The sequence below is a fragment of the Ictidomys tridecemlineatus genome, chromosome 10 (genome assembly GCF_052094955.1).
Source record: "Ictidomys tridecemlineatus isolate mIctTri1 chromosome 10, mIctTri1.hap1, whole genome shotgun sequence".
In the NCBI taxonomy this organism is placed as follows: Eukaryota; Metazoa; Chordata; class Mammalia; order Rodentia; family Sciuridae; genus Ictidomys; species Ictidomys tridecemlineatus.
Window position 1 is genome coordinate 101,423,767 of NC_135486.1, and position 14,503 is coordinate 101,438,269.

A 14,503-nucleotide genomic window follows, 5' to 3' on the forward strand; every position below is an offset into this window, starting at 1 on the left:
GAGTACCCTCCCATCTGGGTGGGTGGGGGAGCTTTTATAACACAGCAGACTGAGTAGAGGGGACTTGCCCCTCCAAGCTGGAGACCCCTCCCACCTAGGTGCCTGGGAGAGCTGGTATACCCCCTCAGCCAGGGTAGAGGGGAGTCACCCCTTTAGGCAGAAGACCCCTCCCACCCGGGTGTAAGGTAGAGCTGGTATACCACTGCATCCAGGGTAGAATGGAATCACCCCCTCCCCCAGGCAGAAGTCCCCTCCCACCTAGGTGTCAGGTGGAGCACATATACCCCAGCAGCCAGGGTAGAGGCAACTTGCCCCTCCAGTTGAGAGACCCTTCCCACCTCGGTTTTGGGGGAGCTCCTGTACCTCTGCAACCAGCATAGAGGAGACTTGCACTTCCAGGCAGAACTTTCCCACCTGCATGTTGGACTGCCACAGCTAAGTTAGCAGGGACTCCCCACGCCAGGGGGGACACCCCTCTTACCTGGGTGTTGGGGGAGCTTGCATAGCTCCATAGCCAGGGTAGAGGAGACTTGCCCATCCGGTTGTAGACCCTTCCCACCTTGTTGTGGGGGGAGCTGCTGAGTTCAGACCCAAAGGATTTGAAAGCATTGGGTCCAAAAGACACTTGCGTATCCTGAGTTTGCAGAAACCCTAATCCCCAGTATGACTGGGGACTAGGGAAAAAATTATCTTAGTGGGGTGTGGGGTAGATACAGCCAAAATGGGGGAAAAAGAGATGGTCTTTTGATGGGGGACTTTGAAGGCCAAAGGATCTTAGAGAGTGTGGGGATTTTTCTTATTTTGGCTAAACTGTGTACATGATGTCATACAGGCTTGTAGAATTGTATTCTCTTCTGAGCAGTTTATTCTCAGGATTAGCAAATCACTATCTTTACTCAAATCCATCAGCATGCATCTGTCTATATATCTATCCATCTGTCTATGTACCAGCCAATCCTCCTTCCACCCATCTGCCCATTTTTTCTTCCATGCATCATGGATTTGTGTATTTACCCACCCATCTACCCATACATCCAGCCATCCATTCAGACATACATACATCTTCCCATCAGTCCATGCATCCTTCCACCCATTCACCCATTCTTCCATTCATCCAGGGGCACCTGGCCACTTCACCACATCCCCAGCCCTGTTTTGTATTTTATTTAGAGTCAAGATCTCACTGAGTTGCTTAGCACCCTATTTTTGCTGATGCTGGCTTGAAAAAGCAATCCTCCTGTCTCAGCCTCCTGAGATGCTGGGATTAATGTCCTGCACCACCATGCTTGTACTTCTTATTTCCTCATTGGTCTGATAACAGGTTGGAGTCACCATTTGGGGTTATTTTCTCAGATCCATCACGGTTATGCTCCCACCCACCTTGTTTGAACCACAATGAAAAGGGGTGCTGGGGATATAGCTCAGTGCTAAAGTGCCCCCGCCCTCAATTCAATCTCTACATGGGGGACAATAAATGCACCTGGAATTCAATTCTCAGCTCTGGGCAGCTATGTGCCCATGTTTCCACACTTTTTACACAAGAGCCCCCCTTGTCCATGGGCAATATTTTTAGGTAGAATGAATGTGAGACACTGTGCAGGATGTGAAAGACTTCACAAAGTCCAACTTAAGAGAAGAGAATCAAATTGTATTTACTTTCCATTTTGGGAGTTAATATGATAGGCTGTATTGGCCCCAAGTGGCAAATTTTTATGTTTTATATTCGAGCTTTCTGGCAGAGCTGAGCAGGGTTAATATTTCTTTCTGGTTTAACTATCAGATAAAACCCAGGAAGCTGAGAGTGCTGGGTCAGCTTCTGGGGGTACGTTGCTTCTTAGGCAGGATGCAGATGGGCTTGTGGCTTTTCCTGAAAATGTTGGTGCATCTGAAACCTTGACATGGAAAGGGTAGAAAAGAGGGGGACTTTATACTGAGAGAAAATAATGAGGTCAGTCTGTGCAATAGAATGACATGTTTCAAGGGGCAAATGAGCTAGAGCTCACAGACATGTTATGAGACTACAGATGCCTGAAGCCTAACTTAATACAATTTTACATGTTATGATATTATTTGCATATCACCTATTGCAATAATAATACAATATTATTATTTTACTATAAATACAAACTCCTACATACAATTTTCCCTTTACATTCATGACAATGATTTCCCATTCTAGAAAATCTCAAAGCCCTTGTCAGCACCTGAACACAGGGTAAGGACAGGGTTTCCTTGTGTACCTGGTGTAGCTGCACTGGTCAAAGTTCCTTTTCTACTTTCAATCAATACCTTTTCTTTTTTGCTTTTAGGGCAAACAGCTGACCAGACTTGTGGGATTAGCAGAGTCAGGTCTGTACATCAGAATTGAAAATAGTAGAATGTAGACTATCTACATTGAGCACAAGGCACCCATTTTATTTCCGCTGCACATTGCTGTTTTAGAGGGTTGCCTGCCTCCCCCAACCCCACCCCTTTCTCTGCTGGGGATGGAACACTGAGCCATAGCCCCAACCTCAAATGTTTCCTTTTATAACTCAGGCTGCCTCCTCAAAGATCAGAGGCCAGGAGGTAATGAGAATTACTAAAATAATTTTCAAATTGTTTCATTAGTAAATATCATATATATGTGTGATATATATGATATCTTTAAAAAGTGTTTCAAAAATTTGGAGAGTGTCTTTCTAATTTGCCTGAGGTCATATATATACACCCAGTGGGGCTTGACCTGGACCTCTGAGCTACATCCCCACCCTTTTCATTTTATTTTAAGATAGGGTCTCTTGGGGCTCGGGTTTTATCTCAGTGGTAGAATGCCTGCCTCACACACATGAGGCACTGGGTTCCATTCTCAGCACCGCATAAGAAGAAATAAGTAAAGATTGTATCATCTACAACTTAAGAAAAATTAAAAAAAAAAAAAAAGAGAGAGAGAGAGAGGGTCTCACTGTTTGCAGACACTGACCTGACCTTGCGCGCCTCCAGTCTCAGCCTCCCTGAGAAAATGTGCTTTGTTTTTGTGTTGAGGTTTAAACCCAGGGCCTTGGCCATGCTGGGAAAGCACTCTATGGCTGAAGCGTAGCTCAGTGATAGTTTCACCTCCGTACCAGAGGCTAAACCAAGGCTTCCCACCTGCATTAGTTCCCAGCACAGCTGAAAAGCTCCGCCTGAAAAGGGCTGGGGCTAAGAATCTGTCACTCTGCCCAGTTTCACCTAGTGATTGGATGATGTTAGCTGTCAGTCACGATGCAGAGGCGGGCCAGGAGGCTATTTATCCGGGAAGCTGGGGAAACTCTCCAATCAGTGAGCAGAGGGAGAGGAAGGCGGGCTTCCGCAATATCGCGGGCTTTTCTTCCTCAGCGACTCCGTTCCTTATCCTTCTATCTGAGAGTTCTCTGCTCCAGGGTCTCAGGTGGCTTTGAGCAGCCTGTGTCCGCCCCCCCCCCCGCCCCCCATCTTGGGTTCCTGGAGGTTCCGCGAGAGGACGCCGGGTCACCACAGAAGACAAAAATGGTGAGTTTGAGACCAGGGCTGAAGGTATGCGTCACCTGGTGTGCGGGTGAGCTGGGGAGCACTGCAGAGTCCCTGCTGGCCGGTGGCCCTGTCCCTTGGTCTCATGGGGTGAGCTGGGTTTTGGGTTTTTGAGGTGAGCTGCTGAACGTGGCAGAGTCCCCGCTGGAGGATGGCCTGGACCCTGTCCCCTGGTTCCCTGAGTTTGGAACCCCGGCACAGGTCTCTGGTGTCCCCTTTGCTCCCTACTGGTGGCCCGACCCAGTCTTCCCAACGTGTAGGAAGCAGGGCCACAAATGCACCTTGCTTCTCCCAGTGGAGCTCCTCTGGAGGCTGCTGTAGGTCCTCCAAATTGCAGGCACCTCCTGCCTTCTAAAACACCACCTTCCCTCCACCTCACAGTTTACCCAGACATTCATTCTTCCCACTGGGTTCAAATGGACACCGTCCGCTAATTGTCACTTTTCATCTAGTGAAATATTGGAAAGAATATTTCTTTTTTTTTTTAATTGGGGATCCAAACTTGGGGAGCCACATCCCCAGCCTCCACTTTTACTGAATTTTGAGATCTGCACCCACTTGTTGTGGAAGCTGGTCTCCAACTTGTGATCCTTCTGTTACTGCTGTTTACTAGTGATGAGTCTTTGCTTCCCCGAATGCTGAAGTATAACACCAGAGAAGTACACCAAGGCAAATGTAGAGTGGAAAGTAGAAGGTTTATTAAACGACAGCAGAAAAGACTTCTCCCTGCAGGAAGAAGGGGACCCAAAAGGTGGAATCCCTGTAAGGGGGAGGTCTTCCCTCTTTTATAGCTAAAGTCTTCTTTCTGCTTTCCCACACTTTGTTTCTCATTATGTTGCAGTTATAGAATGCAGGTGGGAAAGTCCAAAAAAGTGGGAGATAGGTGGGATGGAGGAGTAATCTGGGCAGGAAGGGCCTGGGGTGGCTTTTGGATTAGCACTTCCCTGTTTGCTGGGAGCTGTTTCATTAACAGTTCCTTAGAATGAATTCAGGCCTTGGGGACATTAATATTTCAAATGCTGCTCTGGTTTCCAGGACTGCATTCTCTATAATGGCCTCTGTTTTATTCATCATACACAATATTAGAACCAATTTGTCAAACTACCTATCTGTAAATCTGGCTTCTGCTTCAGCCTCCAAAGTTTCTGGGATTACAGGCCTATATCCAAGGGGCAAAACTGACTTATGTAGTCAAGGGGAGAAATAGAGAATGTCCACACATTTCTGTCCCTTTCAATGCTTTATTCACTCAAATTACTCAATACAGTTTAACTGTATAGGTTCTTAATCAAGAAAACAACAATCCTTAATGTAGGCACTGCAATAGACATAATCAATTCACAGCAAACAATTCTAGCTTAATTAATTCCCAGCAAACAATTCTATATTCATTCTAAGCATTGCAAAACACAATCATGAAAGGCTAATGTCAGACATTCCCTCTGCATGCTAAGTTCAAAGGTCTTATGTCTTAGGCTTTGAGTCCAGCTGATGCATACTCACTCAGACCAAGGTGATCATGTCTGGAACCAAAGCAGGCTTTTCCTGGTGGAACAGATGACCAGTTAAGGAGGAAGTTGAAGAGAGGAGTTGCAGCTCTCACCAAGGTCCAGAGAAGGCAGTAGAGTTTGAGAATGTTGAGAATCTCACAGGGACTCTGGAAAGATGCCAAGTGATGAAATGTCAGGTCCTCAGCAGGCACTCCAGCTTAAGTGCATCCTTGTTTCAGCTGGCTGAATTCCTGTTCATCAGCTCTATCATTTATACTAAATTTTGGGGCTTTTGATCACCCTTTCAATCCTTATCAGCTACCACTTTATTTCTTAGTGACATCATTTACCCTGGGGTCATCTCCACCCTGATTTTCTTGCCTTTCTCTCTTTTCAGGCAAAGACAGGCTGCCAGAGGTTTCACTCTCTTTATCAGGGTGAGGGGAAGTAACTTGTTTGAGGCCTTACTGGAGGGATTTGTGGATGTGCCTGGTGAAACTACAGGTCTTTTAAAATGAAGTTACTTAGGATCAGGCCTAAGGCCATTCTAACAAGGCCTGTGCCACTGTCCCTAGTAAGAGGAACACTTTTGAAAGCATTTGTTTTCTATTTTTGAATATTATACTTGAGGGGAAAGAATAATCACTTAACAGTTCCCTGTGTTTGGTGAAAATAATTACTTTAAAAGCAAAAAGGCATTTGTTTATAGAACCTAAGGATATCGAATCTTGGGTTATGTTCCAAGCCCCCCTGCCCCACTTTGACATAAATTATTTATTTACTTAAATTTGTTTTTATTAGTTATACATGGCACACATAGATAGAGTGTAACTGCTCCTTTTTCTGGTTGTACTTGATGTGGATTCACACCAGTCCTGTAGTCATATATGCACATAGGATAATAGTGTTTAATTCATTCTTCTGTTCTTCATCCTCAGCTCTTTAAATTTGATTTTCAGATGGGGACTGGCTATGTTGCCCATCCTGGCCTGTAAGTCCTCACCCTCCTGCTTCAGTTTCTCAAGGTACATGTGGGTCGGTGAAATTGCACCATAGACTGTATGATGTGCCATGGAACCTCAGATCAAGACTCCACACTCATTTTAGCTCTGGAGTTGGGTAAGAAACCTTCCCTTTGTCCATCTCATTTGCATACTTTTCCCACAGACATGGTCAGAAATAAATTTTTATACTGCCCAAATTTCAACATTTCCTAACCAAACAAAACGGGTGTCATGGTTTCCCCTCTGCTCACTGACCCAGAAAACAGTCTACTAGGGCAACTCCCTGGGTCTGTTTCAGCTCTAACCACTTTGGAGAAAACTCGGGACTCAACAGAGGTTGATCAAGCCTCTATTTCACCCACTTAGGCCTTGAAGGGGAAGTGAGGTTGTCTTCAAAAACAAATGTACCCAGGTCCTAACTGTTCAGTTGGGCAGTGCCCCAAAACCCTAATTCTGGTTTTTGCTGCCTGTGGGTCCCTTTGTGCTCTTGGATGGAAGCCCCAGGGTGCTGGGTAAGTTGATCCCCCTTCAGACCAAGAGTGGCCTGGATGTGCCAAGGAGAATGCAGTGCCCCCCCCCCCAGAAAAGTGGGTCCGTTGATACAAGAGAGGCACAATAGCCCTCCCTACCTCCTCTGTCCCATCTGGTCCCCACAAATGTTGTAGGGACAAATGAGGCAAGACACCGAACATAGCAGGAAACAGTTTTATTTGGCTGCAGCCAGGCTCAGAGGGTACGGCCTTTGCATAATCAATCAATCCCATGAAACCCGCGTTCAGGGAGTTTCAGAATTTAATACCCAACATATAAGGGGAGGGGTTCAGAAGTTCACAGTCTGAAAAAGTTCACATAAAAACAGATTTTTCTTTCACTGTTTTTGGCAAGTTAACTCTTCAAGGAGAACTACTGAGATGGAGAGAAATTCTTTTCTCCATTTTTTTCTCTCCCTGCCAGTTGTTACCATGGAGGTAGGTTGGTAACATATCCTTAAAATGTAGACATTTCTATGAAGCCAAGCTCAAGGCCAACAGCCTTGTTTGCACATTTCTACAAACTACTATACTTGATATGTTTGTGAAAAAGTAGTAAGGTGTGCTAGCACCTGTAATGCTGGTATCTTCTCGGCCAGTGACAAAGTAAAACAGGGCAATAGGAAAATAGGAAGTTAAGCAACATTGAATTCTTTTGCAGAGACTTTTTCTGACAGTCCTAAAAACAGCCATGGTGAAGAATTCTGAAGAAGCCCATTTAAGAGTTTTCTGTGGAAGATGGGGGTTACACTTCAATACAAGGAGAACAGAGGGGAGGCACAGGAGGGGGCTCGATAAAGGGGCTTGAAATCAAGAGAAAAGGACAGAATCCTGGAGAAGGGTGGCCTCTAGCAAGGAGCCAGGCCCCGGAATGGAGATCCAAGGGCAGGGTTCCATGAAAACCAACAGGACTAGTAAGGGGAGGGAGGGGAGAAGGGGCACGAGTGGAACAAGGAGAGTAGGGCTCAAGGCCCAGGTCCACTGATGGGTGTAAGGGTTGGGAAGCAGGGCCTGGGCTGAGGGAGGCTAAAGAGTCCAGAAAAAGGGGAAGGGCTACATTTTTTCAAAGAGAGCCTGCAGGACCAAAGTCCAGGTCCAGTCCCATGGCCATGGTGAGCATCTTGGTAAAGGGATAAGGAAAAGGGGCACCATAAGGACAGTGAAAACAGAAGGTCGCAAGCAGGGCACAACAGGAAGTGCCTGAGGATGCCTGTTTATGGGGGGTTGCAGGACCCCCACAGAGATACTTGGCAAGGGACTTAGAGGAGGGCCACATTCTGAAAGAGCAGGGATAGGTGAGGCCTGTGCAGGAAGGCAGCACTAGGTTTCTGCCATGCAGGGAAGCCAAGGGGAGCAGGAAAGCAGCCCAAATGAGAAGCAAGCTGAGAGCAAGAAGAGCCATCAGAGGTTCAAGTGAGGAAAGAGGCCAGAGAATGGTGAGAAAATGGCCAGGACTGGGGCTGGGGGATCAGGACAGTGGACATGGCAGAGGAGGGAAAGCAGGAGATACAGCAGTGAGGAAGGAGGCTCCAGGCCCAGGGCTTTGCCAGGACTCAATTTTCTAAGAGTAGGACCAAGGGCCCAGGGAGAGTAAGAGGCCCAGTTTAGGGACAGGGCTCTCTTTCCCATGAGGTGTGCTGCCCAGACAGGTGCCTGGCAAGGGATGGGTGACATGAGGAGGATGAAGGGAGAGCAGGTGAAAGGGTCATGGTGGGTGTGGAGAGGGCTAGAGCCAGGATCCTAGGAAAGGTACTGATCCCATCAACAAAGCAGTAGAAACCGCAGAAACAGAAGGCAAGCACTCCAGGGGAAATCAAGTGGAAGAAGAGGAAGTGTTGGCACTAGGATGTGGAAACAGAGGGCAGAGAAAAGGGCACCCAGTGGAGTGCATTTAGGGGCCCAAGCAAGGGACCCTAGGTAATGCCCAATGTGAAGTGACACCATGCGATGCCACACAACATGATGAATGTAGTCCAGGGCTCAGGCAAGCAGTGAGTTTGGGATACTGGGGTGCAAAATGTCAGGGTGAGGGAGGACTGGGTTGGGGTAGGTGTATCATGCAAGGCTAGATGGTAGGGGAGTTAAGAGAGATGATTGTGCAGGGCAAGGTCAGCAGATGACCCAAGTCTACTGACAGATGTCAAGGTTTGGAAGGCGAATGGGGCCCAGGTGAGGGGCAAGGCTGTGTTTCCCATAGAGAGCCTTCAGGGCCCAGAGGCAAGCCAATTTCACTCCTCTGCCCCAGGTGAGTAGAACCTCACAGACAGACAAGGACCAAAGGAGGGCCAACGGAGTGCACTGTGAGAGGATATCTTGCTTCAGAAATTGGGGGTGGGGTTTGTGGGGAGCCAGGATCCCTTCAAGGATCCCAGGCTAGGGAGAAACAGGGGGAGGGGAGGATCCAGGCACTTCCAGGATATCACAGTACAAGGGGAACAGAGGGGAGGCCCAGGAGGGGCCAGAAAAATGGGCCTGACATCACAGGGCAGAGACAGGATCCTCAAGAAGTGTAGCCAGAGATTCAAGCAAGAGAGGAGACCAAGAAATGGAGAGCAAAGTGGCAGGACATAGGCTGATGTCTCATGAAAACGGACAGGGCTGGGGAGAGGAAGGAGAATAGAAATGGGATCGGGTGGTGCAGGGAGAACAGGGCTCAAAGACCAGGTCCACTGCTGGGTGTCAGTGTTGGGGGAGTAGGGCCCAGGCTGATTGAGTCTAAAGGGCCCAGGAAAGGGGCAGGGCTACATTTTCTCAAAGGGAGCTCAAAGGGCCAAAAGGCCTGTCAAGTCCCTGGCCCTGGTGTGCATCTTTGTAAAGGGATCAGCAAAAGGGCTAAGGTAGGGACAGGGCCAACAGGAGGTCCAAAAAATGGAATAGCAGAATAGGCTAGAAGATGTGTGTTGTTGGGTTGGGGGCCAGGACTCCAGAAACGAAACCAGTCTAGAGACTTAGATGTCATCCCATGCCAGGGCAGAGCAGGGAAGAGTAGGACTGGGCAGGCAGGCACCACCAGGGTTCTGCAAGAATGGGAAGCCAAGGAAAGCAGAAAATCAACCCAAGCGAGGTGTGCAAGTCAAAGCCCAGGGATGCTGGGAGCAAGAAGGGGCACAGGACGCACCAGGGATGAGCCATGCCATGGAATTCAGAGTGGAGGGCCAATGCTGTGGCAGGGGACTCATGACAGTGTAGGGCCAGGGAGGGAAGGCAGGGGATCTGAAAGGCAACAGGCAGGCTTGAGGCCCAGGGCCACTGCCAGGTGTCCAGGTTCCATGTTTAGGACGAAGGGTCAAAGGAGAGCAAGGAGCCCAGGCGAGGGGCAGGGCTCTGTTCACTGGCCCTAATGAGAATCCAGGGCCATTGAATGGGCAAAGGGGTCCTGGCAAGGGACAGGGCCCAGGAAAATGGCAACAGGAGAACACTGCACAGGATCATGGTGGGTGTGGAGAGGGCCCATAGCCAGGAACCAAGCAAGGAGCCCCGGCAAGGGTCTCATCTGACCGACCACAAATGAGGGACCCAAAGAGCAGGAGGCTCTGGATGTGCCCAGTTAAAACACAAGGGGATGGGAAAAAAGGGGCAAAATGCAAAGGAGTAGTCAGCTGGATGCACAGGGCAAACCAAGAGAAGCACGCTACGGGTCCTAAAATGGAATGACATCAGGCAAAGCCACACGATGCCATGGGACTCTGACATACAGTCAGGGGCTCAGTTGAAGGTTCAGGGACAGGGAGGCTGGGTTGCGGTTTTAGCCACATTGAAGGCCAGAGGGCAGGAGAGGGAAGGGAGGGAATTGTGCAGAGAATGTTTGGCACAAAGCACACTTCCCCTGCCAGGTTTCCGGTTTCTCTCAGTAAGGGAAATCAGGTGAGTGGCAAGGTTGTGTTTCCATAAGGAGATTTCAGGATGTAGAGGCCAGTAGCCTGCCCTGGGTGAGTAGATCCTCAGAGAGGGACCAGAAGCAAAGGAGGGCAAAAGGGGGGACACTGTGAGGAAATGCATTTCGTCCAGATGAAGGGGGAGGGTGTTGGTGGGGAGCAAGGACCCAATCAAGGAGCCCAGTCTGGCAGAAGTAATGGAGGAAAGTGTCCATGCAGTGCCAGGATATGACAGCAGAAGAAAAACAGAAGGAAAGCATAACAGGGCCCCGAGTAAGGGGCCTGAAATCAAGGTACATGAGCAAGATCCTTGAGCAGGGCAGCCAGGGTCTCAAGCAAAAAGCCAGGCCTAGGAATAGAGAGCCAAGTGCAAGGGCCTGGGTTAAGACATATGAAAACAGACAGGGCTGGTGAGGGGAGAGGCAAGGGAAGGAGCTGGTAGTGCAAAGGAGGTAGTTTCAAGGCCCAGGCCCACTGCAGGTTGTCAGTGTCTGGGAGCAGGGCCTGGGCTGAGGGAGGCCAAATGGCCTATGCAAGTGGAAGGGCTATGTTTAACAAAATGGAGCCCCTGGGGCCAAAGGCCAGGTCCAGTCTCCTGGCCTGGGTGAGTATCCTGGGAAAGGGAACAGAAAAAGGGGCCAGGCAGTGTCTGGGATGACAGGAGGGCCAAAACCTGAAGGGTCTGAGGATTGATGTGGGTGAAATGTGGGCCAGAATACAAGAAAGGAGACCAGGTTAGGGACCTAGAAGAGGGCCCAGGACACAGGAGAGCATGGAAGGGTGGAGTTGGTTAGGTGGGGCTGTACTAGGGAACTAGTACAGAGAATCCAAGGGGAGCAGGAAAGCAGCCCTAGAGAGGGGCCCACACACAAAGCCCAGAGAAACACTGAGCAAGAAGGGCCACCAGAGGCTCAAAGGAGGAGCCAGGACAGCGAATGAAGAGCCAAGGCCTGGGTAAGGGGCCTCAGGTAACTGGACAAGTGTGGGCAGGGAAGGCTGTGAATCTAGCAGGGTGCAGGCAGGATCAAATCCCCAAGCCACTGCCAGGTTTCAGAGTTCTGGGGCAGGACCAAAGACTTAGGGAGAGCAACGGGCCCAGGCCAGGGGCAGGGCTCTGTTTTCTATAAGATACACTGGCACAGATGAGAATCCAGGACCAGGGACTGGGAAAAGGTGGCTGGCAAGGGAAGGGGGCCAGAAGGTTAGCAAGGGGAGGGCTCGTTTTGAGGTCACAGTGGGTGTGGAGAGGGGCGAGAGCCAGTAACCAAGCAAGGAGTACAGGCAAGGGACCCACCTGACCCAAGATAATAAGAGACACAAGAAGCAGAGGACTTCATAAGGGGAAAACAGGGAAGGGGAGGAAGGGGCAATGTGAGAATGAAGAGACAACTGGCAGGCGGTCAGCACAAGGGGCACCAAAAGTAGTGAGGTAGGTGGCACAAGAAAGGGGCACCTGAATCCAACCCAACACAAAAAGATGCCACGTGAAGCCATGCAACACTTCCCCACACGTTGAACGAACGTAGTCAGGGGCCTAGGTGAGGAGCCAGGCCTGAAGACTCAAGTGCAAAGCGTCATGGTTCAGGAGGGATAGGTTGGGGTAGGGGCAGCATGCAATGGGAGAGGACAGGGGAGGGAAGGGAGGGGATCAAGCAGAGCAAGTTCTGCACAAGAGCCACATCCACTGCCAGGTCTCAGGGTTCGGGCAGCCAAAGGGGCCCAGGCAAGGGGTTGGGCTCTTTTTCCCATAGGAATATTCAGGGTACAGAGACCAGCCAATTCCACTCCTTTCCCCAGGTAAGTAGATCCTCAGGGAGGCACCTGGACCAGAGCACTTCTTGGGAGGCTAGAGAGAGGAGATAGGGGAGCTGGTGGCACACAGGGAGAAAGGCTCAAGGCCCAGGTGCACAGATAGGTGTCAGGATTGGGGAGCAGGACCCAGACTGAAGAAGGCCAAAGGAGCGATGCAAGGGGCAGGGCTACTTATTCCTTAGAGATCCAGGAGGGCCAATAGGCCAGGTCCACTCACCTGGCATGGTTGTGAATCCTGGGAAAGGGATCAGTAAAGGGGGCTTGGCAGGGACAGAAATAAAAGGAGGGCCAAAGAAGGGCACAGAGGGAAGGGCCATAGGATGGGTGCTGCTGGTGTATGGCCTGGACCCCAATAAGGAGCCCAGGTTAGGGACCTAGAGTAGGGCCCACTCCAAGGGAGAACAGGGAAGGGTATAGATGAGCAGGCAGGAGGCACTAGTGGACTGCAGTGCAGGAAGACCAGGGAGAGCAGGGAAGCAGCCCATGAAATGGGCCCACAGTCAATGCCCAGGCATACTCTAGGTAAGAAGGGCCAGGAGAGGCTCAAGCAGGAAACCAGGACAGGGAATGAAGAGGCAAGGGCTGGGGCTGGGGCAGGGGGCTCAGGACAGTGATACTTGCATGGGAAGGGAGGAGATCCAACAGGGGCAGTCAGGTACAGGCCAAGGGCCACTACAAGGTGTTAGGATTCTGGGTGCAGGACCAAGCACCCTAAAAGAGCAAGGGACCCAGGCAAGAGGCAGGGCTCTGTTTTCAATAAGGCTCCCTGGCGCAGATTAGAATCCAGGGCCAGGGACCTGGCAAAGGAGGCCTGGAAAGAGAAGGGGGACAGGAGGAGGGTGACAGCAGGGCATGGTGGGGGATTCTGTTGGGTGCTCAGAGAAGCGAGACCCAGGACCCAAGGCAGCAGCCTAGAAAAGGTACCCACTCGACCATTCTTGGATGAGAGACTCAAAGAGAAGGCCAGAGGAATTTGCGAGAGGAAGGCGAGGAAGGGTTTGCATGAGGACAATAAGAAAGAGAAAAGCACAAGGGGCACCTGGAGGCGCCTGCTGGGGGGCACAAGCAAGAGGCCCCTAGATCAGACCGGACACAAAGAGACTCCATGCTATGGTAAAGGACATGTGAAAAGGGGTCAGGGGTTCAGGCGAGCAGCCAGGCCCTGGGACTGGAGCGTAATAGATCTAGGTGAGGGAAGTCTGAGTTGGAGTTGGGGCAGCATGCAAGGCAAGGGGGCACTGGAGAGAAGGGAGAGGATTTCTCAGGACTGGTTCAGAGAAAGTCACATGTTTACTGCCAGGAATCAAGGTTCAGGCAGTAAAGGGGACATAGGCGAGTGGCAGGGCTATTTCCCACTGGGAGCATTCAGGATGCAGAGGTCAGCCAATTTCGCTCCTTTTCCCCAGGTGAGTAGATCCTCAGGGAGGGACCTGGACCAAAGGAGGGGAAAAAGCGGGCACTATGAGGTGATACCTGTGGTGCAGAGTTTCTGGTTGGGTCAGTGGGCAGCCAGGACTCATTTGAGCAGCCCAGGTTAGAAAGAAGCGGGGGGAGCAGAGGGTCAGGGCAGTGCCAGGATACCTCAGCATAAGGGTAACAGAGGGGGAGTTCCTTCTACCCGGGATACAGTGGTATATGAGCTCCCCCACCCACACCCAGCACAGGAGGAGGCTGGTAAAAGGGGCTGGAAACCAAAGGACATGGACAGAGTCCTCGAAAAGGGCGGCCAGGGGCTCAAGAAAAGAGCTGGGCCAAGTAATGGAGAGCCAAGTGCTAGCACCTGGGCCTGGGTGAATGAAAAGGGACATGATTGTCTGTGGAGCTCTTATACCTCTGCAGCATGGGTATACCGGATTGGCTCCTCCAGGCAAAAGAACCCTCCACCTTGGTGTCCAGGCTAGCTTGAATTCTACCTCTGCCCATGTAGAGTGGAATTGCCCCTCGAGGCAAGAGAATCCTCCCACCTGGTTTTGTACGGGGGGGGGGGGCTCCTATACAGCTGCAGCCAGGGTAACAGTGATTCACCCCTCAAGGCGGTGGAGACCCCTTTCACGTAGATGTCTTAGGGAATTCCTATACCTCCACATGAAGGCTGGTGGGGACTAGCTCCTCCATGAGGGAGACCCCTCCCTCCTGGGTTTCTGTGGGAACTCCTATACCTCAGCAGGCAGGGTAGAGTGGACTCTACCCTCCAGGCAAGAGACATTTCCCAACTGGTTGTTGGAGGAGCTAGTACACTGCCCCAACCAAGGTACAGTGTATTC

The 14,503-nt window shown here is 50.5% G+C and overlaps 1 protein-coding gene and 2 long non-coding RNA genes across 4 annotated transcripts in view; 2 read left to right on the forward strand and 1 right to left on the reverse strand.

Moving 5' to 3' along the window:
* LOC144367049 (uncharacterized) overlaps positions 1-14,503 on the forward strand; it is a 208,620-nt gene that overhangs the window by 30,388 nt on the left and 163,729 nt on the right. The window lies entirely within an intron of this gene.
* Positions 1,628-3,433, reverse strand: LOC144367405 (uncharacterized). Its single transcript, XR_013426762.1, has 2 exons — positions 2,963-3,433; positions 1,628-1,892 (listed from the first exon to the last, which is right to left on the reverse strand). It is a non-coding gene; the product is annotated as an uncharacterized LOC144367405 (long non-coding RNA).
* LOC144367404 (uncharacterized) overlaps positions 3,312-14,503 on the forward strand; it is a 33,777-nt gene continuing 22,585 nt past the window's right edge. For both annotated transcript variants that reach the window (XR_013426761.1, XM_078023536.1), the window contains exons 1-2: positions 3,312-3,510; positions 5,978-6,137. Coding sequence is in view for 1 of the 2 variants with exons in the window: in XM_078023536.1 (XP_077879662.1) it covers positions 6,080-6,137 (58 nt within the window). In the remaining variant the exon portion in view is untranslated. The remainder of the gene's footprint in view (positions 3,511-5,977; positions 6,138-14,503) is intronic.